General features: G+C 39.8%; 3 protein-coding genes and 1 long non-coding RNA gene across 7 annotated transcripts in view; 2 read left to right on the top strand and 2 right to left on the bottom strand.

Annotated features, from left to right (window-relative positions):
• Positions 1–11,376, top strand: part of TATDN1 (TatD DNase domain containing 1) — a 59,126-nt gene extending 47,750 nt beyond the window's left edge. The window contains exons 12-14 of one of the 4 annotated variants that reach the window (XR_008996174.1): positions 9,252–9,349; positions 10,484–11,042; positions 11,197–11,373. Coding sequence is in view for 2 of the 4 variants with exons in the window: in XM_057497760.1 (XP_057353743.1) it covers positions 4,285–4,375 (91 nt within the window). In the remaining 2 variants the exon portion in view is untranslated. Of the gene's footprint in view, positions 1–4,284; positions 7,094–9,251; positions 9,351–10,483 lie in introns of those variants that run through there. The other 3 variants (XR_005024372.2, XM_057497762.1, XM_057497760.1) reach the window with 3 other exon arrangements.
• RNF139 (ring finger protein 139) lies at positions 521–12,105 on the bottom strand. Its single transcript, XM_036883054.2, has 2 exons — positions 11,411–12,105; positions 521–2,596 (listed from the first exon to the last, which is right to left on the bottom strand). Exons 1-2 carry the CDS (start codon positions 11,589–11,591, stop codon positions 774–776), a joined length of 2,004 nt encoding a protein of 667 aa, XP_036738949.1. The 5' UTR covers positions 11,592–12,105; the 3' UTR covers positions 521–773.
• Positions 2,467–27,657, bottom strand: TRMT12 (tRNA methyltransferase 12 homolog). Its single transcript, XM_036883055.2, has 2 exons — positions 26,051–27,657; positions 2,467–2,596 (listed from the first exon to the last, which is right to left on the bottom strand). The coding sequence occupies exon 1, from the start codon at positions 27,599–27,601 to the stop codon at positions 26,084–26,086; it is 1,518 nt and encodes a 505-aa protein (XP_036738950.2). The 5' UTR covers positions 27,602–27,657; the 3' UTR covers positions 2,467–2,596; positions 26,051–26,083.
• On the top strand, positions 12,135–13,928 carry LOC118911245 (uncharacterized). The gene is made up of 2 exons (XR_005024375.2): positions 12,135–12,524; positions 13,710–13,928. It is a non-coding gene; the product is annotated as an uncharacterized LOC118911245 (long non-coding RNA).

Raw genomic sequence — 27,657 nt, 5'->3', positions numbered from 1 at the left:
GATTTTCACTTTTATGTCACTAATGTCTTTGTTTAAAACAATGAAGACCAAGTATTTCCTTTTGTAATCTCTTCAAAAGCCTGAAAGGACAATTTTGTCAGTGCTGCAGACACACAACGGCTAACAAATATACTTATTTTTACATCAAAATCAAACAGCACATCTGGTCTTTATCAAAGTTTAGTTGATTTAAGCCTATTTCCTCTTACACAATCTCTGAATCATGGTTTTCGAACCCAGCTCAACCCTACCTAATGCTACTCAAATTTCAAAAAAGTGTCTCAGTCACTTCTAGTAGCCTATTTTCCCCTTAATTTTAAAATACTCTACATACAGCCTTTATCCTAGAGTCCAAATCATTTCCTTGATTGTGGTTTCCTCTGACTTGCACTTGCATTCTCCCACCCATTTTAAAGAAAAACTAGGGTCCAGAGCTAGGTGTGTTATGTTTTCATTGAGGAATCTTTGGCACAGCTGACGCACCGTATTATTACGTCTATTAAAAAGCTATTTGTTCAAATTTTGTCAAAAAAACATGAAAACATTTTATTCTATGTACAATAATGTACACAAATTTAAATAGGTCACCAAAGAGACCAGAAGTAATTAAAGGGGTATATTTACAGTAGCACATGACAGTAAACGGAAAACCATTCACAGATTCAACATTCATACTGTTTTTGTGCTTAGTTACACATTGGAGTGAAACATATTACTCCATTTTGGATGAACTGAATTTTAAACAAATACCTCAATAATTAGTAAATGCGATTTTAATCAGTCTCAGTATCATCATTAATAAATTCTTCAGCTGCAGCATCTGTGTGCTGAATCATTCCATTTCTTTCTCTTTGAGCATCATCATCACAATCTGTACTGTCATCTTCGTTCACTTCCCTGTCAGATTCAGCAGCAGCTTCTCTTACAGCTTCCTCTGGATTTCTATTGGGTGCGATGAATCCATTGTTATTAGATATATTTGAATTATCCTTGATCTCATCTTCAATGTATACTTTTTGATGGCACATCGGACAAGTATCTTGAATGTACAACCATTTCCGAAGGCAAAGTGCATGGAAATAATGATTACATGGTGTGATACGAGCTGATGTTGTAAACTCATGATAGCAGATTGCACACACATCATCTATTTCTCGTAAACGGCTCCCTTTTATTTCAGGAAGTGAATTAATTTTCTTAACAGCCGTCCTACGATTCATGAATGTCTTCCAGCCATTTTTTGCTTGTAAGTAGATGTTAAAGTATGCATGTAGACACATCATACAAGCCCGAATTTTACTCCCTGACTCAAACATCATAGTATAAGCCCCATTTCCAAACATTACTACTCCAAATATAAATTCAATAATATTGCCTGTTGAACGAACATAGTAGACATAATCATCAAGCTTTTCCCAGAGGACATTATAGTAACCATCAATCATGAATAATGTATAAACAGTGAGAGAAACAATTACTTTTAAGCAGAGTTCCACACAAAAGGCTGTAACTGCAAACAACCATGTATTTAGTGCATAGTGATGCCAAAGAACATAACTAAGTACAACAGGAAGAATAAACAGGCAAGCAGAAACAAAGAGCACAGGAAAATGTCTACGAAAAGATGACACATGAGAGGCACTGAGAGACATTAATACAGGGTCTGTCATTCCATGGATGAAATGCAGGACTGCAGTTAACAAAAGGCACATGTTTCTACTTAAGCGAATAAGTCTCTCTTCTGGTCTTAATCCACTTAAACCAGTCTGAAGAGCCAAAATAAAAAATAAAACAGGTGCTACAAAGCCAAGCCTTCTGTCATCTTCTTCAGTTGATCCGATAAAGGCCAATATTCCAAGGCCCAAATAATGGGCTACTGAGGAAATGACAGCACTCATGCCCAGGACAGTTAGTGTAGAGTCACATCCACTAATTATAAGATTGCAAGTGAGGTCCCAGAAATCATCCCAAGAAATGAAGAAAGAATCAGTTTCATCTGCCATCCTTAAAATGTATATTAATACTGTAGCCTGAGCTGTAATCCTCGTTAGCCAAAAGACTCTCAGTATATCTGGGAAACGAATCCTCTTCCATGTGTCCTCCATTAATAACTGCAATCCATAAATTCGATACATGTGCCTCACTAAAAGATAAACATATCGCGTAGAATAATAAAACCACTTAAGTTTCACTGCCAAGACAAGCACTGTATTTAATGTAAGAATCAAGGAAGAAGTGAAAACTAAAGTTTCTCGGATGTGTAATGGCAGCTCTGTGATTAAGCCTATTATAGGAACCAAGAGATCCAAAATAATCAATTGTGAATAGATGGAATGAATTTGGAGTAGTGTAATGTATCCAATTCCTAGCGTTAGCTGAAGAACGATGAGTGCCATCCAAAGCGAGGGTCCTTTTCGAGGAAGCAGCTCAATCCCAAAAGCTGATGTGTTGTAGGCACCATAGAAGTCAATGTGCAAAGCAGCATAATAATTTACCAACACTGAAGTTGCAGCTAACAGAAAGGCTGAGCTGTACATGTAAAACTTGAAAAGTGATCGCTGTGACAAGATCAGAACAACACTGGATACAAATATACCTAGAAAAAAGAAAGGAAGGTCATTTGAATGAAACATTTTAAAGAATATTCTTCTGCTAACAGTTACAATAGTTTTCCCTTAATGAGAAAATACAAATATTTGCAAAGTTATGAACATTAAGCCTAGAGACAATTCAGGCTTAAAGGCCAGTAGAGATTTTGTAAAGCACACAGTTCCACAGGACAGACCAAACATTATTTTAAAAAATCTTATTCCTTGTCTTCTAATTTCCAAAGTAATCCAGATAGCACTATGTATGTCCGAACACCAAATCACAAAATTATCTTCCAGATGAATTTGTAGTGATACATACATTTTAACAAGTTTTAAAATCTTGAAAGAACATGTCCTTTATAATGTCATAATCATTAAAAATGTTTTAAGTAATCCCTTTTCAAAAAGTTAATTTAAAATAACCAAAATGGAAATTTGTTCCTGTTAAATCTTAGACTTTTCTTAAAAGTGTTCTTTATAAAATCATGTTAAGTTTTATACTTCCCTGCCTCAATTTTGTGAACAGCTGGCTCTTTTATTTCCTGCTCCTTAAATTTGACCATTCTCTCAAGGGCACAAAATGCAGTTGTTATTTTTTTCTCTACATACCTTTCTGTGGATTTCAGAAATGTCCTCAAAGTTCCCTTTTTCCTGTACTTCACTGAATCTTTTTCCTCAGTCAACCCTTTTTATTCTTTAAATTACAAAAGTAACATTCAGAAAAACAAAATATGTTTAAAAGATGATAATAAGCCCTTCCACACTCCACATGTAACCAATGTATAGTCTGGTATATATTCAGCACTATCTTTATTTGTGCTCTGACAAACGATTCAAGTGAGATTACAAGAGACATTTATTATCCAAGGTTTCAACTATGTAAACAACATCCAAATATTCACCTAGTTCCACTTCTACATTACAACTCCAACACCTAAAATTTCTAAAATTTAACTCACCTCAAACAGCTCTTCCTTGCTATTTCCAATTTCAGTTAAAAGGTACCATTACTCTCTTAAAGGTACCTCTAGCCTTGTACCTTCAAACTTAAGGTGTCAATTCTACTAAAACCTATTATGTCCCTTTTCTCAGTGACACCAACATATTAGTTTCTAAAAACTAATTTTTCCAAATTCACCTACAAGCTATCACCAAATTGCCTTTCTTCAATTCTTTGCTCAAAATACTGCAGTGGCTCTGAAATTACTATCAGCTAAAACCTACATCCCTTGTCCAAACATTCAAGGGTCCAATTTGCTCTAGAGTAATAGTCCTCCCAACACACACACCAATACACCAGACAGCTTTTCCCTAACATATAGCCCTTCTCTGCTGTAATTGCAGCTGTTTACATTTATTGTCTTTGCTTGGCACCACTGCCCCACTAACTTCCAAGATCCCTGACTGTTCAAATCCTACCCATCTAATGGACCCACTTTCTCTGATTAATGACTGTTCCTTCAGCATACCTACAGAGCCTGGTGAAATGTCTAATTAGCATATGCTACTTGATAATGTAGTTTCTAGTTATCTAAGTTAGGTGTCACAGTACCTGTTATATAATGTGCCCTTGATATCAAGCAAGGATCCTACCACATAAATCTGTGGACGCCAAAATGTTCTGTAGAAAATAAATACAATTAGTATTCAGTGGGGAAATGTTTCTGTTGAATTCTGGATTTTATTTTTAAAGGCAACCACAAAATTCCAAGCCCACTTGGAAAATGAAACCTATAAAAGGTAAGACAGCTGAGAAACCAGAGCCTGGAGTACAGAAAAAGTGACGAACTCCAAATGCAACACCCACCTAGCCACCTTCTTTCAGCATGCAATCAAGGAAGACGCTGCATATAACAATGGAGGCATTACACAATCCACTGCATTTAAAAGCAAGTGTTAGTTCCTCTAAATGGTGACTTTGCCCATGGACTTGAAACTTAACGCTGTGCCAACACATCAGGTCATTGTGAAAAGGACAGAAGGACACCATCACCTGGAAGATACATAAACCCCTGCATAAGAACCACCTGATTCTCTGATCAACCACTAATAACCTCCCAAAGAGTTAACAGTTGGGCTTTTTAATAGAAAATGGACTTTTTGAGTAGGATTAGAAACCTTTTCCATGGAAGGTAATAGGAAATGGAATTAACTCAACCACTCTATGCCATATGTAATCTTACTTCCTCTATATAGAAAAATGAAAGTATTTTTCCTGAGTCACTTAAGCGAATCTAAACCAAGTCAAAACAAAACCAAAATAACTGCAGTTCTGTTTTGGTTTTTTTTGTATCATTAATCTACAATTACATGAGCAACATTATGGTTACTGCACTCCCCCCATCATCAAGTCCCCAACACATACCCCATTAGTCACTGTCCATCAGTATAGTAAGATGCTATAGAATCACTACTTTGCAGTTCTGTTTTATATGCCACTTAAAAGGGAGAGTCAAGCAGGGACTGTAAATTTTTTTTGTCAACTTGCTACGCACAAAGTAGTAATCTTTAACTGCAAATATTCATGTATTTTGCTGTAATTTATACCAGTCCTTTTTACTCCAACAGCTTTTTTCCTTGAAGCTTTTTTTACACAGTAGTGAAGGAATGATTTGGGTTTTAAAAATACTTCTGGAGAAAAAGTGCCATTTTGCTTTAGGCAAATGAACCGAAGGAAAAACAGGGAAGTAAGATATGACAAATAATGTAGTGAGACTACAACCTCAAAAGTTTGGATGCATCCCAGCAAGTAACAACTGATCCTACTTTTCATTAAAATTATACCCGCCAAGATGTAATAATGACCAAACATATCAAAAATAGTGTAAAACTTTTAATTCCTACTTGTAGTCTGCCTGTACGTGGGATTCTTAAATTTTTCTTCTGTACTCATGTTCCTATGTATGGAATGTAAGAAGAATCAACTCTCATTTCACAGAAAAAGTCAACTTCCTAACTAACAAGTCTTTAAAGTAACATCCCTCTTTTGGCCTTTAAGGAGTGCTGTCAATAATACCAGTTTCCTTGCGTCTTCCCAACCTGAGCCATAATATTCTTGGTATTTACCATGCACACGGAAGAAAATTAAGCCTAGGGATAGAGCTGCTCATGGGGATGGTATGAATAACCCAATATCAGGAATACACATTACACAACAAAGCATTTAACTCTTTTACGTGTAAAGTCCATTCATATACTCAACCTTTGTACAAATTTATGACTAAAAAGTAGAAGGAAATAAGACACAACACCCACATCTATCCAGGTACCTTAAATACCTTTCAAACATAATCTGAAGCTGTGGAAAAACATTTGAGGCCTGACAGAATAAAGATGCAACAGCAAAGAAATATTATGACTCCCTTACTCCCAAAGGAGCCCAAGGCAAATAAAAAAATAGGACAAAGTATCTAGAAATGTTAACCTGTTGGTGTACTTATTAAATATAGCACAAAATTTTTTCTACTGTACTCTTATTTTAGGTTTAAAAAGGGTATTCTACCATTTTCAATAAGATAAAAACCAAAATTTTGCTTGTAAAGTCAAACCCAAATGAAAAGCAATTTTGCATAATTAAACACATTTATGCATAAATACACTCTTTTTTGCTTACCCAAAGGGGATCTCAATTATAATAATGGATTTTTTGCTACCTTTTAAAAAAAAATTGTGTTTGTTACTTATCAAGGAGGGATCTTCCAATCTATTGACCATTCATGTTTCTTCCTCTGTTAATTGCCAGTTTACCTTTTGCCTATTTGTCTATAGAGTTGTTTTCCTTATTGAATTGTAGACATTTAAAAAATATTCTGACAAATTCTTTGTCAGTTAGTTATAATCAAGTATCCTCTCCAGGTGTGTGGCTGGTCTTTTCACTTTTTTAATGCTGCCTTTTGATTAACAGGTTTTTAACTTTAATATCACTGAATTTTATCAATATTTCATAATATTTTTAAATAGATTTTTAAAGAACTTTTCCCTCTAAGGTTAAAAAAATGTATTATCCTATATTTTCTTCTAAAAATTCTTAAGTTCTACTTTCCACCTTGGACTGTTTTTATTAATCCACTTGGACTGTTTATATCTTGACGTGTGGTAAGGATCCAATGTAATTTTTTCCATATGAATAACTAAAAGACTTGTCTATATTTACCTCAGTGTACTTCAATTCTACCCCTGAAACACATTGAGTTTCTTTATATACTTTTTCTATATATGGGTGGTTTTTTCTTTCCTTCTTTCCGTATACAAGTGGTCTGTTTCTGGGCTTTCTATTCTGTGCTAGTGGTCTATGTGTCCATCTCAGAGGTTCTCAACCAGGATAGAATTTTGCCATTACCCCCTGCCCCCAACCCCCCAGGTCATTTGACAAAATCTAGAGACATTTTTGGCAGTCAGAACTTGAGGGGAAGGAGGGTGCTACTGGTATCTAATGGAGACCGGGATGCTGCTAAAAATCCTACAATTCACACAACAGCAACCCCACCCCCACCCGACAGAACTAGCCAGTCCAAAGTGTCAATCGTGCTGCTGTTGACAATCCTTAATTTAATGCAGTCACAATTACTACTGCTTTACTTCGTTTTTTTCACTTCACAGGTTTTCTGAGTTTTCTACAGCACCAAAAATAACTATTTCATTCTTTTCAACAACTTTATTGTAAGGCCAAACCTAATACAATTAACAGATTGCCTTTTCATAGGCATTTAGATTAACAATTTGTTGTTCTGTTGTTAGTAACAATGCCACAATGAATATTCTTGTCCACAGTCTCTACACAACTGTATCTTTGGGCCAAATTCTTAGAACTGGAAGTGTGAGCCAAAAGGTGTATGATGAATTTCAGTTGTTAACACCAAATGACTTTACATAGAAGTGACAGTCTACCAAAATTGTATAACTTTACCTATTTCCCGATAACTTTGCAAAACTATCTTTTATTCAATCTTTGAACTCTTCACCAATCTGATTAGTGAAATTTTGTTTTGATTGCATTTCTTTAATTATAAGGCTAAGTAGTTTTTCTTTTGCTTATCAACTATATGCATTTCATTTATTGTGAACTCCATATCCTGGGCTCATTTTTCTCTGGGAGCTTAAGTTTTTCTTATTAACTGAGTAAAACTTTTACTAGAATGAATCATATGATGCAAATATTTTCCCCTCAGTCTTTCATTTTTAAGGATTTTTAAAAAATGAGTTTTGTCATAAAGTTTTCCATTTTTATGTACTCAAATTTATCAAATTTTCCCTTGTGATTTCTGGGTTTTCTTTTATGTTTAGAAAGGCCTTTCCATTTAATAAATTATCATTATATGAGTAGTACTATTAAACTCCTTTGCTTGCATTTTCTGCCTTGGATTTAGACTTGCTAATTCAGCATTATGCTGCACTGGGTTGCATTTCATTTAGCATTTAACACCCCATATGAACAGCTTAATCTTCTTAAATATTCTATATGTTGTGATATGATTTTATTTGAATTTCCAAAATGATATGCTTTTATATCCTTAGTTTGATACCAAATTAAAGTACAGTTACAATACTTTTTTGTAGAGGGAGGACAGTAAATTCTTCAGAGACTACATATGAAATTGATAGGCTTTTTACTTAGGGAATAGATTTCTATTTATAATTCCATTTTAAACAAAAAGATGAGATTGACAAGTTTTGAGATTTATATACAATAGTACTGAGAGATCTACAATTATAAACTAACCAGGCAGAGCAATTAATTTCAACTATCTTCTGGATATCTTTTACACACAAACCTGTCACTTTCAATAACAACCTAAGATGCCTCATTGAATAGACCCGAGCAGAACTGTATTTGTTGGATTGCTTCGTCTGTGCATCTGTACATTGCTTCTGCTGCTGTGATTTCTAAACCTATGCTATTATTCAACTGACCTTTTTTTTTTGTATTTTGACCCTTTTTTTGAAATACCAGTAAACAAAGTTCTTGAAATAAAAACATTTTAAAAAGCTGTTTTGGGAAAAAAAAACAAACTGAATAGGCCTCAAATATTTAAGATATTTGTTTTTTTCAGGGTGAACTTTTTAGCACCAAAACAAATTTTTAAAATTACTTCATTTTACAGATGTGAAAGATTAACATAACTACACTGGCATAATGTAAGGAACAATCAGTTGATAGATGTGGAAAATATTTTGATTTCTCATAAAGTCTGACCCAGAAAATATTCTGAGATCAAAATTTTCAAATAAACAGCACCAATGTTTTGCTGATGCCTTCAAAAGACCGAAATATCTGTAACAGTGTGGTCTTAACTGAAATATTAAAATATTTTTTGAAAAACCTATCAAACTTATTAATAACTAACACCTAAAAAGCCCTTACTAGGTCCAAGGTCCTGTTCTAAGAGCTTAACATCCTAACTTGTTTATTGTCCCCAGCACCCTATGAGAGAGATACCATTATCGTCCACCTTTAAAAAGATAAAAATAAGAGAAGAGAGGCCCAGAGCTGTTTAGTAACTCGCCTGAGATCAAATTCTTCTTTAACTTGTCAAATAAAAACTTCTGTGATTTACTACAAAAATAAGCATGGATAGAATATAAGGAAATACCACCTTACTTTGTTCAATGTTCTTAAATTACAAATTATTTAATAAAAGAAAATGTTCCTTTTCCTTAAAGCTCCCTAGCCTAACACTCAACTCTGAGAACACTGCATTAAAGCATCTGGTCCCAAGAGGATTCTGCAGCTACATGCCACAGTAACATCACTGCAGCAGGTACACTATTTGGGGAATGAATACAGTAATCTTCTCAAACACATCTCAGTGTTTTTTGTTTTTTGTGCTCTTCCAACATGGCCTCTTCTCAAAGCAGAAGTGGGGAAAGCTGCCCCTCCCACCCTCAATTCCATGTTACAGTTGGTTGTTTAGTTTCCAAAGCAGCACTTGGTTATCCCAAATTTGATAAGAGTTCCCTCAAAGTCTTCTACTTTTGCTCTTTGTCTAGAAAGGTCTCTCTTACCCTGTAAGGTTGAGGAATAGAAATGATCAGTTTTCTTCATTTCTCAGTCTCTCTAACCTAGGAATCGGCACAGATCTTGTCTGAATGTGTGTCATCAACCAATGTGGGTTAGGATTGTAGGGCAGAGGGCTGGCAGTGTATAACGCTCAGCTGGGGCCACCTTTCTATAATGAGACAAATAACCACCTGTTAATATATAACATGATGAATGACTTCTAACTGGCAGGAAAAAGAAATGCCCTCCCAATAAGTCCCCATTGTTAATAATTTGTTTAATATTAACTAACCTCAGAAGACTATCAGAATTAAACAAATATGGAAGAATGAAACACTAAAACTAGCTAATATTTTAAAAAATTAAGGTGTAACTGATATAACACTATATTAGTTTGTGTACAACGTAAAAATTCAGTATTTGTACACATTACTATTTGTATACATTTTGAAATCACACATTTTTATCACAGATAATGAGGGCATTCTAAGTAGGAACTACTGGGATTAAGAAGCTGGTGGGTTATACAGAGCAGCCTTACGCTAATGAACATCATGTTCACATCTGTTAGTTTTTAAGATCCAGCTATGATCATTACTACACCATTCTGTATCTGGATCGCAGCTGTACTGAAGTGAATCACCCTTGATGTCAGAAGATTTTTAAGCCTAGGGTCTGGCAACCACTCACTTGTTTTCAAAGCAAAACACTTAACTTCTAAGACCCTCAATTTCCTCATTGTAAAATGAGAATACCACCAACCACCTCTGAGGGATGCTGAAGGTTAGGTTAGATAATACTGGTAAAAATGTTTTGCAGAAGTGAAGTACCAAACAAATGTAAAATGTCATTTACTGAAAATAACAACCTCAACATTACCACTCTCTTTTGGTAGGAATAAAGCAGCAACAGATGGCTAATACAGAAAAGCCTGGTAAGGATCTCACCATCACCCTCCCTCAGCAACTGTTCAAAAACAGAAGCCTACTAAAAATTTGTAACAAGAATTACCTCATCAACAAAATTTGCCAAGTTTCGATTACTAAAAAAAAATTATTTTACACATAAATGCTTCTCACTCTGCTGATGCAAGTGAAGACAGAGGGTGAAATATAAGATGTTCTTAACACTACATTCATATTCAACAAAGACACTGATTTTCAGAAGTCTCTTGGAAAAGTCCCATCACTTTCTAGCCACGTTTTCATAACCATTTTCAATACCTTCTTCTCTACTCACGGAAAATTTTAGGACTCATAAGTAGCGCCTTCTTCATGAAGATTTTTGGTAATGGTTTCAAGGTCTGACATTCGAGACCCTGTCTCTTTCGTTTGGATGTCATTTACCGCAGACACTTCAAAATCATGTGTACCCCGTGGATACAGAAGTCACAATGTAATACGAACACTCTCCATCTTGGAAAGGGAGGAAACTGAGGCCCAGAGCTTGGCACGGTAAGTCCAAGGTCACACACACGGTAGAGATCCGGGCAGAGTAGCTTTTTCCAATACTGTCGCATAGGACGCACCAGCACTCAGTCCCCAAGAGAAACAGCGGGCAAAGAGCCGCATGCTCACACATCCATGCTTTCTCCCCGCCCTCACGCAGGTGCAAAAATGAACAAGGGGCTGACTCGTTGCAAGGGAACGCTCCGCTGTCAACTATGGAGACAAGTGTCATCTCTTCCCTCCCAGCCTGCAAAGTCGTCCCTGTGGGGGAGGAAACTGGTTCCCAAACACGCACACACATGACCCACTGCCTACGCGCGGCTGCCCGCTCCCTGCAGCACGTCTCGGCCCGCGGGCTGCCTTGTCGCCCTTACCAAGGAGCCGGAGTAAGATCTGGAGCCCGATGCAGAGCCGGCTTTGGCTGGAATCGTAATAGGAGTTGAAGATGGCGTCGATGATGTAGAGGCAAGGCACCCGGAGCGCTACTTCGAGCGCCGCCCAGACTTGCTGCTGGGCCATCCGCACCTGCTGCTGCGGAGGCCCCACCGCCGCCATGAGCCGCCGCCACACCAGGGCTGGGCGAGCCGGGCAGGGCCGCGCGGGGCAGGGCCCGGGACCGCGGCCGGGGGCGGGGGTTTAGGCGGGCGGCTCCGCCCCAGCCCTCCCTCCTCTCCAGTCTCTCAAGACCCGCCCCGCCGCCCGCTCGCGTCTCGAGCTGGAGCAGGCGGCGGCGGCTCCCGGGAGGCCTCTGGGTGTCGGTGTTTCCGGCAGGCTACGGCCTGACTCCTCCCTCCCCCGCCTTCGCCACCCGCGGAACCACCATCTTGACCTCGTCTGCCCGCCTCAGCAGTTGCCGCTGTTTCGAGGTCAGGAGGCTGCGTCCGCGCCTGTTTCCGTCATGAGCCAGGGCCAGGGACGCGTGCCATAGCGTCATCACGCACGGCGTAGCGAAGGACTCAAAACGTTACCATGGTTGCGGCCCGGGCCACCTTCGCGGCTTTGGCACCACCCTGTGGCGCAGACGCTCTTCGATAGCCGTGGCCACCCGACCCCGAGAGGTCTCCTGCTCCGCCTCGGCGTCTGCTCTTTGAGGAACTCCGTGCTCCGCCGGCGGAAATTTAATAGCTACTTACTAGCTCCCACGAAACGTCCCATAAACATGGTTCAGAGGTGCTTGGGAGGAGGAAAGCCAAAGGCTGCCGCCGGCCGACTGACTCCACCCCACCTGGAGGCCGGGTCCGAGAAGGCCGACCGTCCAGGGGTCCTGCTGGAGGCGGCGCAGCGTGCGTTTCAGGCAGCGGCCGCCCTGCGTGGCCTTGGCCTGCTGGAGGCGCTGGCGAAAACAGCGACCCTCGCATCTCTGCACGTCCCTCTTCCTACCTCCCACCTAACTGGACAGAACTGGGGACACTCATAGGCCACATTTTACAAAGTCAAGGGCCACTGTGATTTAAGGGCAAGAACCGAAGCCTCTCTTTCGTCTCTGAGGTAAGCACACCCTTCTTTCCTCTTCAGGGCGGAGGCCATACTTACGTTTTTGTAGGGGATCAGGATATGCCACTCCAAAACATCTCTCTTTTACGTAGGGATTATTTTGAGCTGAAGAAAATTAGTAAACAGAAGAAGCAAAAAAAAAAAGTTCTCTGCCCCGTCCCCCGTGATGTTTGCCTAAAAAGCAGGGCACAAATTTCCATTTGTAAAGGTGTCTCTTTTTCCCTTGCAAAGATGAGGACATCTACTCACCCACAAACCTTATTATACTATCCCTATCTCCCCGGAGTTTGCCACCTCTGACAGCCTGACCTCCGTGTTGATTCTCTACAGACTTACTGCTCTTTTGTTAAGATGCTATACAAGCCCCAAGTGTAGACTCCCCTTTGGGTCATTCATCACTGAGCTTCTCCCACTTGTATGTGCACCTCAAGAGTTAATAAACTTTTTCTCCTGTTAATCTCAAGATCTTGTCGGTTTAGTTTGTAGAGCCCCAACCACAGGACATAGGACAGTGAAGGAAAAGGTTTTTTACCTCCCCTACACTTTTCTACCTATCCATGTAATTAATAGAATCTGGACATCCTCATCCTCCTTCTTTCACCAGCAAATTAAATAGGTTAGAGTCTGCATTGTAGAACCAGCCATTTTAGGTCAAGGGAAATAAAATAGGAAGCCTGGCTCACTTGGGCTTCTAGCCGAAACTGCACTCTGCAGTCCTATTTCAGGACTCTATATGGGCGATTATCCTCTATCAATCAACTCTCCGGAGGATTATAGAACTCCTCCAAGACCCCATTCTCTGGGTGGAGGTATGTGTGATAGGGTGATTGAACTCACACCCAAACTCCTTACTCCAGTCTCATGTTTTTAACCTTCTATTGTTATCCCCTGGTGTAGGGCAGGGACCTGGGACAGGCATCATATTAACTTTTCCTGCCTATGATGAAAAAAGCCAAGATATAAACAGTACAGTAAGAACAGGAGGGATTCCATTTTAAGGCTAATATTCCATTTTAAAAACCAGGAAGTTAGGAGATAAGATTCCTAACATATTCTTTGGTAAAAAGACAGTAACTCAGCCCACCTTAAAAGCAAGGCCAACAGTTTTGACTGATACCTTCCCAGAGGGAACCAGGTATCCTAGAGAGGAACTAATCAATTTCTTGTGTTCATTTGCAGAATTACCTGGAGGAGGGATAATAGAGGAGAGGAAACATAATTTCTCTCACCAGAGATAAGCATCTTGAGACCACTTTACAAGTCTATACCCCTGTCCCTTTATCATATTCCTGAAAATCCTTAAGACAGAATCCCCAGCCTTTTAGTGCGCCTTCTCTCTAGGTTGCCCGCACTCCCCTTTAAGTGAATACTTTTAAATAAAGCTTTCTCACTGTTCAACTTACTGTGTTTTGTCTTTGTGATCTTCCAGTGGTAAGCATCTTTGTCTCTTTGCTATTTCATTCTATTTCCAAATCGTAACTCTTTTTCCACGTTACTCCTATTAAGTAAGGAGGGGCTGCTGAGAGCTCTGATTTGGGTCTGCAAGTTCCTGTCACCTGGATGACCCTGACAGAACTGCAGCTACATGATCTCTTTTAGTAGCCTGCCTGAAAATCTTTCTTTGGGAAGTTCTCAGAACATAAATCCGTGCTCCATGGTTCCCCTGAATCCTGGGGTGGTAGTTGCTAGTCCCACGCCATGCAGATCCAAGAGGACACAGATGCCAAGGTGACTCTGGCTTTAGGAGTTGGGGAGGGAGACTTCCCTATGCCTAGTAGGAGTTCAGAGAGCTTTCCACTCCCTCCCTCTGCACTTACTGCTCTCATTGCAGGCAGCTGTCATTTCTTACTATTCTCACTTTAATGAATTCCTTCCATACTTACACTCGCCCAACCTACTCAAGAACTTTTTCTTATTCAAAGTCAGAAACTCTCCCCTGTCCAAGTTGAGGTTTCACGTGGTGCACAGGGAGAGACCTCCCAGATGCAGCTGCCCAGCAACACCCCCACAAATGACTGCCATCTATCTAGTGCTTACTGTGTACTAGGCATTGTGCTAATGGTTTTACATTTTACAAATCTTTTTGCCTCAGCCTTATCTTGGTAGGTATTCTTACCTGTTTTAGAGAGGAGGAAACTGAGGCTTAGGTAAATTATCAAGATCACAAAGTAAGTATGCAAATAGTAAGTGGCTAGCATGGCCACAGTAAGTCAATCCTAGGATTTGAACCCAGGGCTACCTGAAGCTTAGAATTTTAGGCATCTCTAATTCCTTCCTCTTTTTACCTACAGCCAGCCATAATCAAATCATATCCATTTTTTAATTCACATGTTCTTGTACCGGTCTCCTTTCTACTGTCACAGGCAGTAGTAGGCTAATGCAAGATTCTATTGTAGCTTGCCTGATTTTTTGCAATATCCTCATTATGACTGCCACTTTTTCTAACCCAGTCTGTTTATTTCTGCCACATTAATTTTTGTAAACTGAACCTCTGGGGAATAACCTTGTGGTTTTGACAAAATTCCCAAAGGAAAGCAAACTTGGTAAGATGAGAGGACTATGAAGATTTATGTAGAGAACCTCAGAGATGTAAGCTACTCAACCCATCTGTTATTCTGCCCCATTTGCAATTTAAAGCAAAAAGAAGCTGTTGTGGAGAAAAAGGTCCACAAAGACTAATCTAAAACGAGTGTGGCAGAAAAGACAAGAGGTGAGTATCAATGTATTGTGATCAGGCAAAATGGAGAATAAAATAGTTCATGGGCTTTCCTCTAATTTTTATTTAAAAAATTAAATATAGTAAATATTAAAAAGCTTTTTAAAATGCCTCAGCTCTTTTTTACAAATGTTTATGTTTTTAGAAATGTTTCAACAGCTTCTAATCTTAATGTGATGCACAGATTTTATTACTATAATAATTGCTAATTCACACTAAATTCTATCTTGGGCCAAGAACTTCCAGGAGTGGCACCATAGTTATTTTCCTCTTACATATGACTTCAAAGAAGTCTCTAGGTCTCATTTTCCCCATTTCTAAAATAAAGGTTTCAATAAGATCTCAGCAAGTACTTAAAAATACCACCTCAAACTAAATTGTATTAATGAAGTAGTTTTTAGAATACTTAGGGATTTTTCAGAAAAAAGGTAAGCTTTCAAAAATTTTTTCGCCATGTTAGGAATGCACTGTCTGCTTCTAAAGCCCTAGCGTCTCTCAAGTCTGTATTCTAAATTCAGTTTCATAGTGTCTGAGCTTCTCCAGTTGCCTACGTACATTCCATGGGTCTAATTAAGTTAGGAGAACTAATCACCTGCAAATAAAGATGAAGTGATGCCCTTCCTCTACCACTAAAAAAACATATCCTTTACTACCAAAAAGTTAATGACTTCCACACCACTGACTAGATGCTATGGTTAGAACAGATGAACAATGGAGAAAATCTCAGAATAGTTTCTTTACAAAAGGAACTTACTGGCTATGTTTACTTAGCTTTGTCATAAGTTTTTTTCAGTTTCATTCAGGAAGTATCTGTATTAGTCATCTTCCCAAGAAAAACTAAATTCCTAATATAATACATCCATAGACCCCATCACATTTTAAAAAGAAAACTTTTCAAAGAAACAGCTGCCACTCATTGATTCTAATCTTCGCTTAGTTTCTACATTGATTTGAATGCGCACAACTCAGATATACCTTTATAGAGTTCACCCAGAACAGTGTGGGGGATGTGTATGTGTATGTTTATACAAACACACGAACTTTACAAATTACTCACATTCAAAAATAACAATCTGTTCATTTGGTTTTAATGGTTGAAAAGCCTTCTAGCAGCTCTAAAAAGCCTTTAGATTTGGATGTGTAAAAACTAGTTTGAATTTCCTGTTGACTTTTCCATCAGCCAAGTCTTTGTTACAAGCAACAGAAACTGATTCTGGGCTCTTAGGCAAAAAGGGAATTTATTAGAGGGTAACTTTCATTATTCTTCAAAGTTTCAAGTTCCAAGATTTTAAGAGTGACCATTTAATTGGTTGGACTTACTGGACCATGTATCTATGCTCTAGCTGTACAGAGTGCAGGTACAAGCGCTTCCTTAGTGGGACAAAACAATAGGAAACAAGCACTTAGAATTACCCACCCCACTCCTGGCCACCAATGTATTACGTATTTCCTTCAAATGAAAGATAGGGATACTGGCAGGAAGGGTAGGGACTGATAGCCCAAGAAGGGATATATACATACTATAACTATCTCAGATCTTGGGAATTACTTAAAAAATAATTTCTGATCCTCAATTAGTTTATAGTTTTTCTATTCTCATTAAAGTAAACTTCAGATATGCCCATCAAAACTCACTTATTTGAATTTGCTGGTTTTGCAAATGCCAAATGAATAGGTGTCTGTTGTTTAGTTAACAAACAGAGAATATAGTGGCATTGGAAGTCAGTGTTGAGTATATACTGACTGATTTGGTTCATTCATTCATTCAACAGACAACCAAATAACTTTCTGTATGCTTGCTCACTTCTGCCTCTTACTAGTTCTGTCTCTAGAACCTAATCTTCAGTCTCCTCATTTAGGAAAAAAGGCTAATATTCCCAGGTAAGATATGAAATACATAACATGCATTATCCACTTTAATCCTCAACAAACTTGTCCAAAGACACAAGTGGCAGAAACAGGTTTCTAACTCATGTTTTTCTGACTCCGGAGCCTAAGACTCGAACCTCTGCAAGTAATTTCTTATGCTTGCTACACAACTTAAAACAATATATTTTAAGTACTTAGTATGGTGTAAACAAATTTTAGAAATACTCATTAGATCCTTATGATACTATATAACAACACTGCAATGGCTTCACTTATGGCTCAGGAATACTGTGAAGATACTTTAGTTTGTTATATGTGATAATCATTCATAGTACTTATATTAGAATATAAATAAATAAGTTCAAAGATGTTAACCATCTAGGGTGATGGTCAAGAATAATTTGAGGGCTAAAATACTGCTGTGAGGAAGAGTACAAGTAATATGAAATTAAAACCATCTGTTAAGGCAGGGAGCCCAGATATGGATATAGGACCCCACTGAGAAATGGGAAGGACAGGACCCTTTACCCTACATGGAATCCAGGCTTCTGATAATCGCTTCTCATTTCAGAACTGCACACAACTGAACAGAATAAAAGCTTCCAGACGTTAGATTCATTATTGTAAAGACGTCAGTTTTACCCTATAGGCTCAATATAATCACAGTAAATAAAAATCTCAGCAGGTTCTTTTTCCCAAAAATTGACAAGCTGATTTTAAATTCATTAAAAAATGTGAAAGATAAAAATAACTAAGGCAATCTTAACAAAGTTGGAGGATTTTACAGTATATCAGGACCTAATTTAAAGCTATAATAATTTAGACAAGATGGTATTGGTACATGGATAGAAAAAGCGACTCATGGGACAAAAGAGAAAGTCTAGAAACAGCCCCAGATAGAGTGGGTACAGTGGGAAAAGGATGATTTTTAAAAATGCAATAGAATATGAGTCTATAGATACCACCTAACAAAGGACAGCAAATGAACCAAAGGACTTAATGGTGAAACACACTGGAAGCATTCTCTTTACACTTAGGAACAATTTAACTTTGTTTAAGAGGTAGAGGGTGGGAATAGGGCAAGATGGAATGCTAGATGCTTCCCTTTCTAACCAAGACTCAGCTGTTATTCTTGAATAGATGATTGGATTGTAGCAATCCTTGGACTGTTGCAAGCATTAGTTACATTCTAGAGTTCTGAAAAAGCTGATTTTGACAATTTTTGCCTGTGTTCTCATTGCTTTTATGGAGGTGCCCGTTTTCAGAGGTCCATATTCTAACATTTTGTAAGTCATCTACTTTACTTCTGATATTGGGTAGGAAAGTATTAAATGATGCCCTAGTGGATGAAGTGACTGTGAAATATATTCCTTCCTGCCCTCGTTGTGTGACAATAGACCTACTTCTCCCTGATGACCAGATTTGAATACCCCAGCCAGGAGAGTGATCCTTCCTTGCACAAGAAGCCTAAAACAATTGTGAAAAGTCAGTAGGTTAAAGTCTAAAGGCTCTATTATTGTATCTCCTGATAAGAGAGTTCCTTGTTAGGAACCAGCCCTCTAGACTCACAAAGTTGTGCAAATGGAAAACACAAATTCCCCACACGGTAAATGCAGATGGTAAGTGTGATATATTAATTTCCTATTGCTACTACAACAAATTACCACAAACTTAGTGGTTTAAAGCAACACAAATTTATTCTCATACGGTTCTGGAGGACAGAAGCCTAAAATCAAGATGTCAGCAAGGCTGTGTTCCTCCCAAAGGCTTCAGGGTCGAATCCATTCCCTTGTCTTTTTCAGGTTTAGAGGCTGCCTGGCTGCCTGCATTCTTTGGCTTTGGCTCCTTCCTCACTTGACCCATCCTCCTGCTTCAATTCTCATATCTCCTACTACTTGCTCCTGCCTCCCTCTTACAAGAACCTATGAGATTATATTGGGCTCACCTGGATAATCCAGGATATTCTCCCCATCTTGAGGCCTTTAATCATATTTGCAAAGTCCCTTTTACCATGTAAATAACAGGTTCCAGGTACTAGGACATGGACATACTTAGCCACAGCATAAATTCTATTTCTACCCTTTCATTCCCAAACACGCGTTTTCCATCTACATGGCACATGGCAATATATAATAGGTGTTGATTTACAGTATATACTGTATCCTGGTGGATGGCATCCCATCTTCATTGGGCATTATCTCCAAACTTTTCCTTCAGTTTCAACAGTTTTTCCACCACTTCATTAGATCAGCATTTTCTAAGTTGTATAGTATGTAATAGGATCAGTGAATCCCATGATCATGTGTCCACGAAACACCTCTTTTACTGTAAAGTCGGTCCCTAGGTCAAAGACAGTATTATGCAGCACACATATTAAGTAAACCTTTGGATAGTAGTGCTGGCCAACATGTCATGGCAGGTAAGGCAAACTCATACAGGGAAATGGAAAGATTTCTGTCAAGGTGAATCCATGCCCTGCCAGGATAGAAGTCCAATGACATCAGCTTGCTGTCACAAAGCTGCTCTTTCCCTTGGGGGATGAGTTGTTTTAAGGGCTCAGTGTTGAACATTAGGGAATGGCTACTTGGTGAGCAAAAGCCATGCTGTTGGCTTCTCGCTAACTTGCATCCCTACAACATGACCACTTTGTTGATAAGCCCATTGTGCCAGTACTGGTGTAGCTGATGACTGCAGCTGCTGAAGTTAACTGGCCAAGTGTTTTTTTTACTTGGCTGTTTAGTGCTTCTTCTATGGTGGATGTTTCTAGTAGGCATTGGTATGCAACACAAAGATCTTTACTCATGTGTCCAATCCCAAAGATTTCTCCACTGCTTCTCCAGGCTTCCTTGTCCCTGATCCTCCGATTATTCCTGTTCCAGGCCCCTGATCAGTTAGCCAACCTATTTGCCACTGGCCATGAAGGTATGTTCTTATTTCAGGTCACTTCTTTCCACATAAAGAAGCTGACGAGGATTACTGCCCCAAATTCTGTCTTTTGGGAGGATTCCTCTCACAGCTGTCTTTTAAAACCTCTGGCTGTAAGGCAGCAGCAGTCTATTTTTGTTTTGAACTTAAATTCCAATAAAACTCATCAATGAATTTACCTTGAGCTTTTTTGTCCTCCATTAGTATGACTTAAGAGCCTCTCAAATGGCCATAATTGTGAACTGAGGGAGGGAGAGGGACATCAGTTATAAATATGACACAGGAGTCTGGGCCACCTGCCTGTGCACCTGTTTGTTTCCTCTGGCCCTGCTTGTCATCAATCCTGGATGTAGCACTTCCAACTTATGACAGATTGACTTGGTGGGTCTGACAAAACCCAGCTCATGGTGGGCAACTCTGGCTATAGGGTCACTTGATGTCCCATAATATGTTCAGTTTCCATTAAGGCCTGTAAGGATGGAAGGAGCCATTTTTGGATGCTATGTGGTTCTCTGCTACCTTGTGATTCTTCTATTGGAGCTTTTCATAAATTCTCAGGGCTGCTTTGCTTATCAAAGACACTCTTGTATCATACTCTCCTGGATTAAATGGCCATGTAATAAAGCTAATTACACTGCAGTCTGTACCTACCACAGAGCCTTTACATGCTCCAGATCCCACTTAGAACTGGCAGACTTCTGTGTCACCCAGTATATGAGTCAGCACAGTATTCCCAAGTTCTGAATTTCCTCAGGCCTGCAGAGTGTGGTGTGCTTCCTTGGTGGCACAATAATATTGATAAAATAAGTGGGTGAGATACAAACTTTGTTCTTCACTCTGAGATATCATGACATTTAGGTAGACCAGTGGACCCTAAAAATTTTACCAAATGTTAACAGGTTGCTGGACTTTAGTATTATTTTCCATCCTCTCAAGTACATTTTTCAATGAATATGAAAATAGCCTATGCTATAAGGTAAAATTCACAATGACTGGCATCAAATAAAAAATAACCCGGCGTGGAAATTGCAGTTTGAAATGACCAAATACATATTTCCCAAGTATATCTGGTCTTCATCCAGTTCCTGAAAACATTGCAGTCTTAAAGGTGAAATGGGTGTCTTGTCCTGTTAATGAGAGACCTGAACCCCCAGTCAAGGGCAGGGGCTGGACATTGAATCAGCCAATGACCAATAATTTAGTCAATCATGACTATGTACTGAGGCCTGCACAAAAACCCCTAATTGCTTATCACTCTCTTGGATCCTGCTTCTCTGTGGAAGAGAGCTTCTGTGCTTGGGGAACCAGAATGCCCTAAGTTCCATGAGGATAAAAGCAACTTTATTTGGGACCTTGCCCTAGGTATCTCTTCATCTGCCTCATAGTGTGTATCCTTTATGATATCCTTTATTCAACTGGTAAACATAAGTGTTTTCCTGAGTTCTGTGAGCTGTTCTAGCAAATTAACTTAACCTAAGGGGGAGGTCATAGGAACCTCCAATCTGTAGCTGGTAGGCCAGAAGCACAAGTAACTGCCTGGGGCTTGTGACCGGCATCTGGAGTGGAGGGTGGAGGGTGGTTTTGTAGGACTGAACCCTTAATCTGGGGAATCTGGTGCTGTCTCCATGCAAATAGTATCAGATTTGAGTTCTTGGATAGCCTGCTGGTGTTTGAGAATTGTTTGGTGGTGGGAATCAGATCTGGGAACCTGAAAGGAGTTACAGTACTATTACTGCAGTATAATATACTATTATTGTATATGAAAAAACGCCCACAAAAACAAACAGAAAAAATCCAACCTACAAAGAGAAATGTAAAACATTTGATAAAAACTGACCCAGAAATTACAAATGATAGGATTAGTAGACAAGAACATAAAAACAGTTGTCATAATTGTATTCCATATGTTCAAGATAGCAGAGAAAAGGTGGAACATGTTAAGTAGAGACCTAAGATTTAAAAAGACTCAAACTTCTAGAAATGAAATATATTTCATACATAGATCTACTTTCTGAGATAAATTGCAGATTGGATGGGTTTAATGGCAGATTAGACATTGCAGAAAAAAAGATTAGTGAACTTGAAAACATAGCAATAGAAACTCCCCAAAAGGACAAAGAGAAAGAAGACACACTCCTCTACCAGCCTCAGGAAAAAACAATTCCCCCATAACAACCAAAATGAACACAGCATCATAGTGTGTTCAACTTCAAGTGTGTGTGTAAATAGAGCCCATGAAGGACTCCAAATAGTATTTTCAGAGAAATTTATCACAATAAATACCTACCGTAAGGACTTAAAATCAATCACTTTAGCTTTTCCCTTACAAAACAAGGGGGAAAAAAGTAAAATTCCAAAGCAAGCAGAAAAATAAATATGAGTACCAAGATTAGAAGAAAAAATAGATATAGAAGAAATCAATGAAACCAAAAGATAGTTTTTAGAGGTCACTAAGTTTGATATACCTCCAGCCAGAATAATCAGAAAAAAACAAAGATACAAATTATCAATATAAGCAATAAGAATGGTAATAACACTACAGATCCTACAGTTATTAAAAGTACAGAAAGGAAATACAGTCTCCAACTTAATGGTTCAACATAAGATTTTTTGACGTGATGGTGCAAAAGCAATAGCATTGGTTGAACTCATACTTTCAAATTGTGAATTTTGATCTTTTCTGGGGCTAGCAGTATGCAGTATGGCACTCTGGACAGTAGCAGTGAACTGCAGTTCTCAGCCAGTCACAGAATCACAAGGGGGGACAACCAACAGACTTACAAGCAACCTGCTTTTCACTTATAGGATAGTATCAAATAAACTGCATGAGATATTCAACATTTTATTATAAAATATGCTTTTTGTTGGATGATTTTGCCCAACTGTAGGCTAATGTAAGTATTCTGAGGATGTTTAAGGTAGGCTAGGCTAAGCTATAATGTTTGGTAGGTTAGGTATATTAAAAGCATTTTTGACTTGATATTTTCCTCTTATGATGGACTTATCAGGTAGTAACCCCATTGTAAATCAGAGATCTGTAAATCAATGTATTTGGCAAATTAGATGAAATGGATAAATTCCTTGAAAGACACAAACTACCAAAGCTCATTCAAGAAGAAAGGTACTCCAGAAAACCCTATCTTTTTAAAGACACTGAATTTGTATTTATGTATTTTCCCACAAAGACAACTCCAAGCCCAGATGGCTTCACTCAGCGACTCTACCACACCAAGGAAGAAGTAGTAACAATTCTACACAATTGGGAATATGTCCCAACTGGGTCAAATCATTCTATGAGGCCAGAATTTTTTCCCATGAAGATAGATGCAAAAATGTTTGACTATGAACTGTATGTACAAGACTAACTCCTTGTATAGTTTCATGTCACCATGATTGCTAGAAATGAGGGTGGACAGATTAGGAGAAAGGAATATTAGGGGTTTCTGTGTATGTGTTGAGAGTATACTTTAAAATGATACCAAAACACGAGGATTCTGATAAAATATGCATTTATAAAACCCCCCATATTTAATCACATCACATCTTTGCTGAAGACCCTTCCGTGATGTCCCACTGCTGTTGGGATAATGTTCTTAATATAGCCTGCACTGCCCCCTGCATGATCTGATTTCCACTTACCTCTGCGTCAACATTAACACTCCTTCACTTCTTAGGCTTTCCACTCCATCCATCCTGGTTTGGTTTTATCCCCTCAAACAACTCCACAGGGCACTTGCACACACTGTCCTTATGGCCTGGAAAGCACTCCCCTGTGCTGGTCACTCATGAATTCTTACTTGCCTTTCAGCTTTCAGCTCAGTCATCACATTCCTGGGGAGGCCTACCCCAATCTTCTTGACAAGGTGAGCCCTATTACAAATTCCTCCTACACCAAGAACCACTCCTTCTGACATTTACTAGAATGTGAGTTGTTACATGAAGTGTTATATGCAGTGTGTGATTACTTAATGCCTACCCCCCTCATTAGAGAATAAGGCCCATGGGGTCTGAGATCAGGTCTGGTCTTGTTGTTTCATTTCTAATGGCTACCATTATGTCTGGCACAGAACAGCAGAGGCTCAAATACATTTGTGAAAGTAAGAGAGGAAAGATGGGGAGGGTAAAAAGGACAGAAAGAATAAAGGTATACTGAGTCAAGGATAATGTAGTTCAAGGCTGAGTTTTTATTCCCACAGCACCTCCATGAACTGGCAGCATTAATGAAAGTTGATGCCTCTGAAAAAGAACTTTGATTTTAAAATGCCATTTTGGGTGGTGAAAGGTCTGTGAACATTCCCATTCTGCCCCTGGTTTTTCTTTATTCAACTCTATTATATAATGTCATTGATCTGGTTAATTTACTATTCAGAATATCAGGTAGAGTAACTTTTGGCTGCAATTAAAAAAAAAGAATCCTGACAATTTCTCCATACATTTTTTGAGCAAGCTTTTGCACCTGTAAAATTTTCTTCAACTAGCATGTTGCTACCCTGACTCCACTTATCAAAATCTTTCCCAGTTTTTAAGAGCTAATTCAAACACCGCCTTTCTGAAGACTCCCCAATCAATTCTCAGAACTTCTCTCCCCCACCTCTGCACTCCTACAGTAGGCTATCACTCATCTGGCAGCTTGTTGTATTCCAATTCTTAAGAGTATTTTTATCTGCTAGGTTGTATTTCTGCTGCTAGGTTGTGAGCTCCTTGGAGAGGGGGACTGTATTTTTTTATTTCCTGAGGCTCATATATACAGTAGGCACTTAGTTGCAGAATAACACAAACAGCACCAATCCTGTCCTTACTGCCACTGCTGCATGATAAAGACAAGCAGTTCAGCCCATCCCCAGCCAGCCAAATGCCAGGTACAGTCATAATCCTGATAAAGCCATACTTTTCCATCCTTTTTTCATCAGGCAAACAAGCCCAGATGGCTTCAAAGTACACTATAAAAAGCCCTGAAAAGTGATTCTCAGCAATTAATCAACACCAAAGTAAACAGAGTGATTCTCTATAACTTGTCATTCCAACAGTAAACAAGTCATGGCAGACAGGCACAGAATAAGGTGAGGCTTGAAAAAAACTGCAGAATAGCTCACATTCTCTATAGCTGATGTTGGCCCTGATGTTGCTGGCCAGGGAAGCAAGATGAAAAGGGAGTCTGAGGCCTGTAAAAACCCAAGATTTTAATTCGAACTTTTGAGACAGCTAGCAACTGGCACTATTGCACAAGCTTAAGGCTGGAAATCTAGTTTTCTCTATGATTTAAAGCAGTCATTCTTAACCTTTCTTCTACCACAATAAACCTAATATAAAAACATTCCCCCACCCACCCCAACTCATTTAGGAATGATAATCTAGGGCAATGTAGTTAATACACCAGAGTAATTTTTCTCTTTTTCCCTCCCTAATTTAGTCAATCATAATAACAAAGCTGCATCACTTAAAGCCTTCATTTGTACTCCATTGCTTAGTCCCATCAATTTTATTTCTCAAATTCATCCATCCACCTCCCACTGCTACCACCCTAGTCCAAACCACCATCACCTCATGCCTGAACAACCACAGAAACTTCCTCACTAGTCTCCCTGCTTCCATCCTGGCCCCACTCCTATCAATTTTCCATATTGTAGCTGGAGTGATTCTGGAAACAGCACTGTGTCTTTCACTCTAAAATAACCAATGCCCTCACATAACAGCCACATGAGATCATGCAAAGAAACCCTCAGTTTGTGAAATGAGTATATTCAAGGCCAAAAGAATATTGGAGCCATGTACCCAGGGTTAGACAGAACTGAAATCAGAATCCAGAATTCATGAGTGCACAGATGGGCCTCATTTCAAAGAGCCACACTGCTTCTCCCACATATATAGCTCATTCTCAGTGTGTTATTGGATACAAATGCAGTGATCTGGATTAGTCTAGAGCCTGCTTTCAGGGCTACAAGATATTAGATAACCAGGAGACAAGTAGGTGAGAACCCAGCCTGAGCTGATGCATTTAAAGGCCACTCACACATAGATTCTCATGTCTCAGGATCCACCTTCACTAGCCAACTAGAGGACAGGGATGGCATTCCAGATCCAGGACTATGTGGTCCACATGGGGAGCATAGGATTTCACTGGTTGGATGTGCAGGATTTGTGTCTTCCACGGTTTCCCATGCACCTGCTGAAGAAGAGTGGCAATACGAGTTTCTGCAGATTCCGCCCACTGTTGCCACTCTCGCTTAGTGGCTGCTGACAGCATTTTTCTCCTAGAATCCCTGGTAGCTCTATTCTTCCATTGGTTGGTGATAATTTGCTGAGAATAAGGTGAATGCTCCTTTTCCATTTCACCACTTCCAGGAGGCTGAAGATTCTTCCCTGGGGAAGATTCCACATTTTGGTGGATATGCAAAATGCCCCCAGCATCCTGTCGAAGCACTTGGCAGGCAATGGGCCAGCCTTCTTCAGAGCTGGGAATCAACCCCAGGTTCACCCTGTCTGCAATATTTGAGAGCTTCAGTTTTCTGTTATCCCCAAAGTGTATTTGGCACCGATCTGCTACCCCATTTATCTCAAGGTTACTTCTCAGAGCAGCTACAGCATGGGAGTTCCACTCACAGGCATGGACGAAGGCAGCACCAGCATGAACTAGGAAGGGCAATGTGAAATAACCAATCCCTGCATAGAGATCCACCAGCACTTCCCCAGCACAGGGCAGCGATGCCACCCGAAGCTTCTCAGTGATGTTTCCAAAGGAGAACATGCACTGGGTAACGTCAAACTTATATCGGATCCCATTATCCACATGCTCTACCCAGCCATGGTCACCCAGCAGGAGAGTCACTGCTGGAGTTCGAGTGCCATCCGGTGAGACCCGCCCTCGTTTGGCCAAACGCTGGACGCTAAGTGCTGAGGCCACAGTCTCCCAGAGTGCTGGTTCCAGGCCTTTCCACTGCTTGGCTTGGAAACAATCCTCACTCAGCAACAAGAGGTTGCCATGTCGTTGCCAAGACCGGGGCAAATCAGCCTCCAACTGAGCTGACCACGGCACTCCTCGGGCCTCTACCCAGCGCCTCACCTCAAGACACAGCCTTTGGGCAGGTGAGCAGCCCTGGGCCCTCTTTGAAGGCACAGCACTCTGGAGCTGCGTTAGCATACAGGTGCTGCCTGGAGCCACACGATTCCTCAGCTCCTGCAGGTGCAGCTCAGGGACGGCCTCTCGCAGCACAGGTAATGCCACGGTGCCATCCGGCAACTTTTCCACACGGTGCTGTCTATCCAAGAGTTTCTGCTTCTCGAGATATTCCCTGTAACGCTGGGTAAACCGAGGCTCAGTCACAACTGCGACTACAGCCGCGGGCTTCCCATCTTCCCTTTTCATGCCGCTGGCCCCACAGTTTATCGGATTTCCTGAGACTCGCTTTCCTGAATCCACTTCCAACCTCTGGATGTCCGCGGCGGAAGTGGGGAGAGAGGCGCCGTACACCGCTGCGCCAGGGACAGAAGTGACGGTAAACGGACGGGCCGGAACTTGGATAATATTGCTGCGCTTGTTGACGGAAGGCGTCCTGTTTGCCATGGCGAAGCCGCTACTGCCATCTTTATTGTGGTCTACCCTTCCTTGCCTAAGCCTAA

The sequence above is a fragment of the Manis pentadactyla genome, chromosome 3, assembly GCF_030020395.1.
Source record: "Manis pentadactyla isolate mManPen7 chromosome 3, mManPen7.hap1, whole genome shotgun sequence".
NCBI lineage: Eukaryota > Metazoa > Chordata > Mammalia > Pholidota > Manidae > Manis > Manis pentadactyla.
This window is presented reverse-complemented; position numbering and strand designations above follow the sequence as displayed.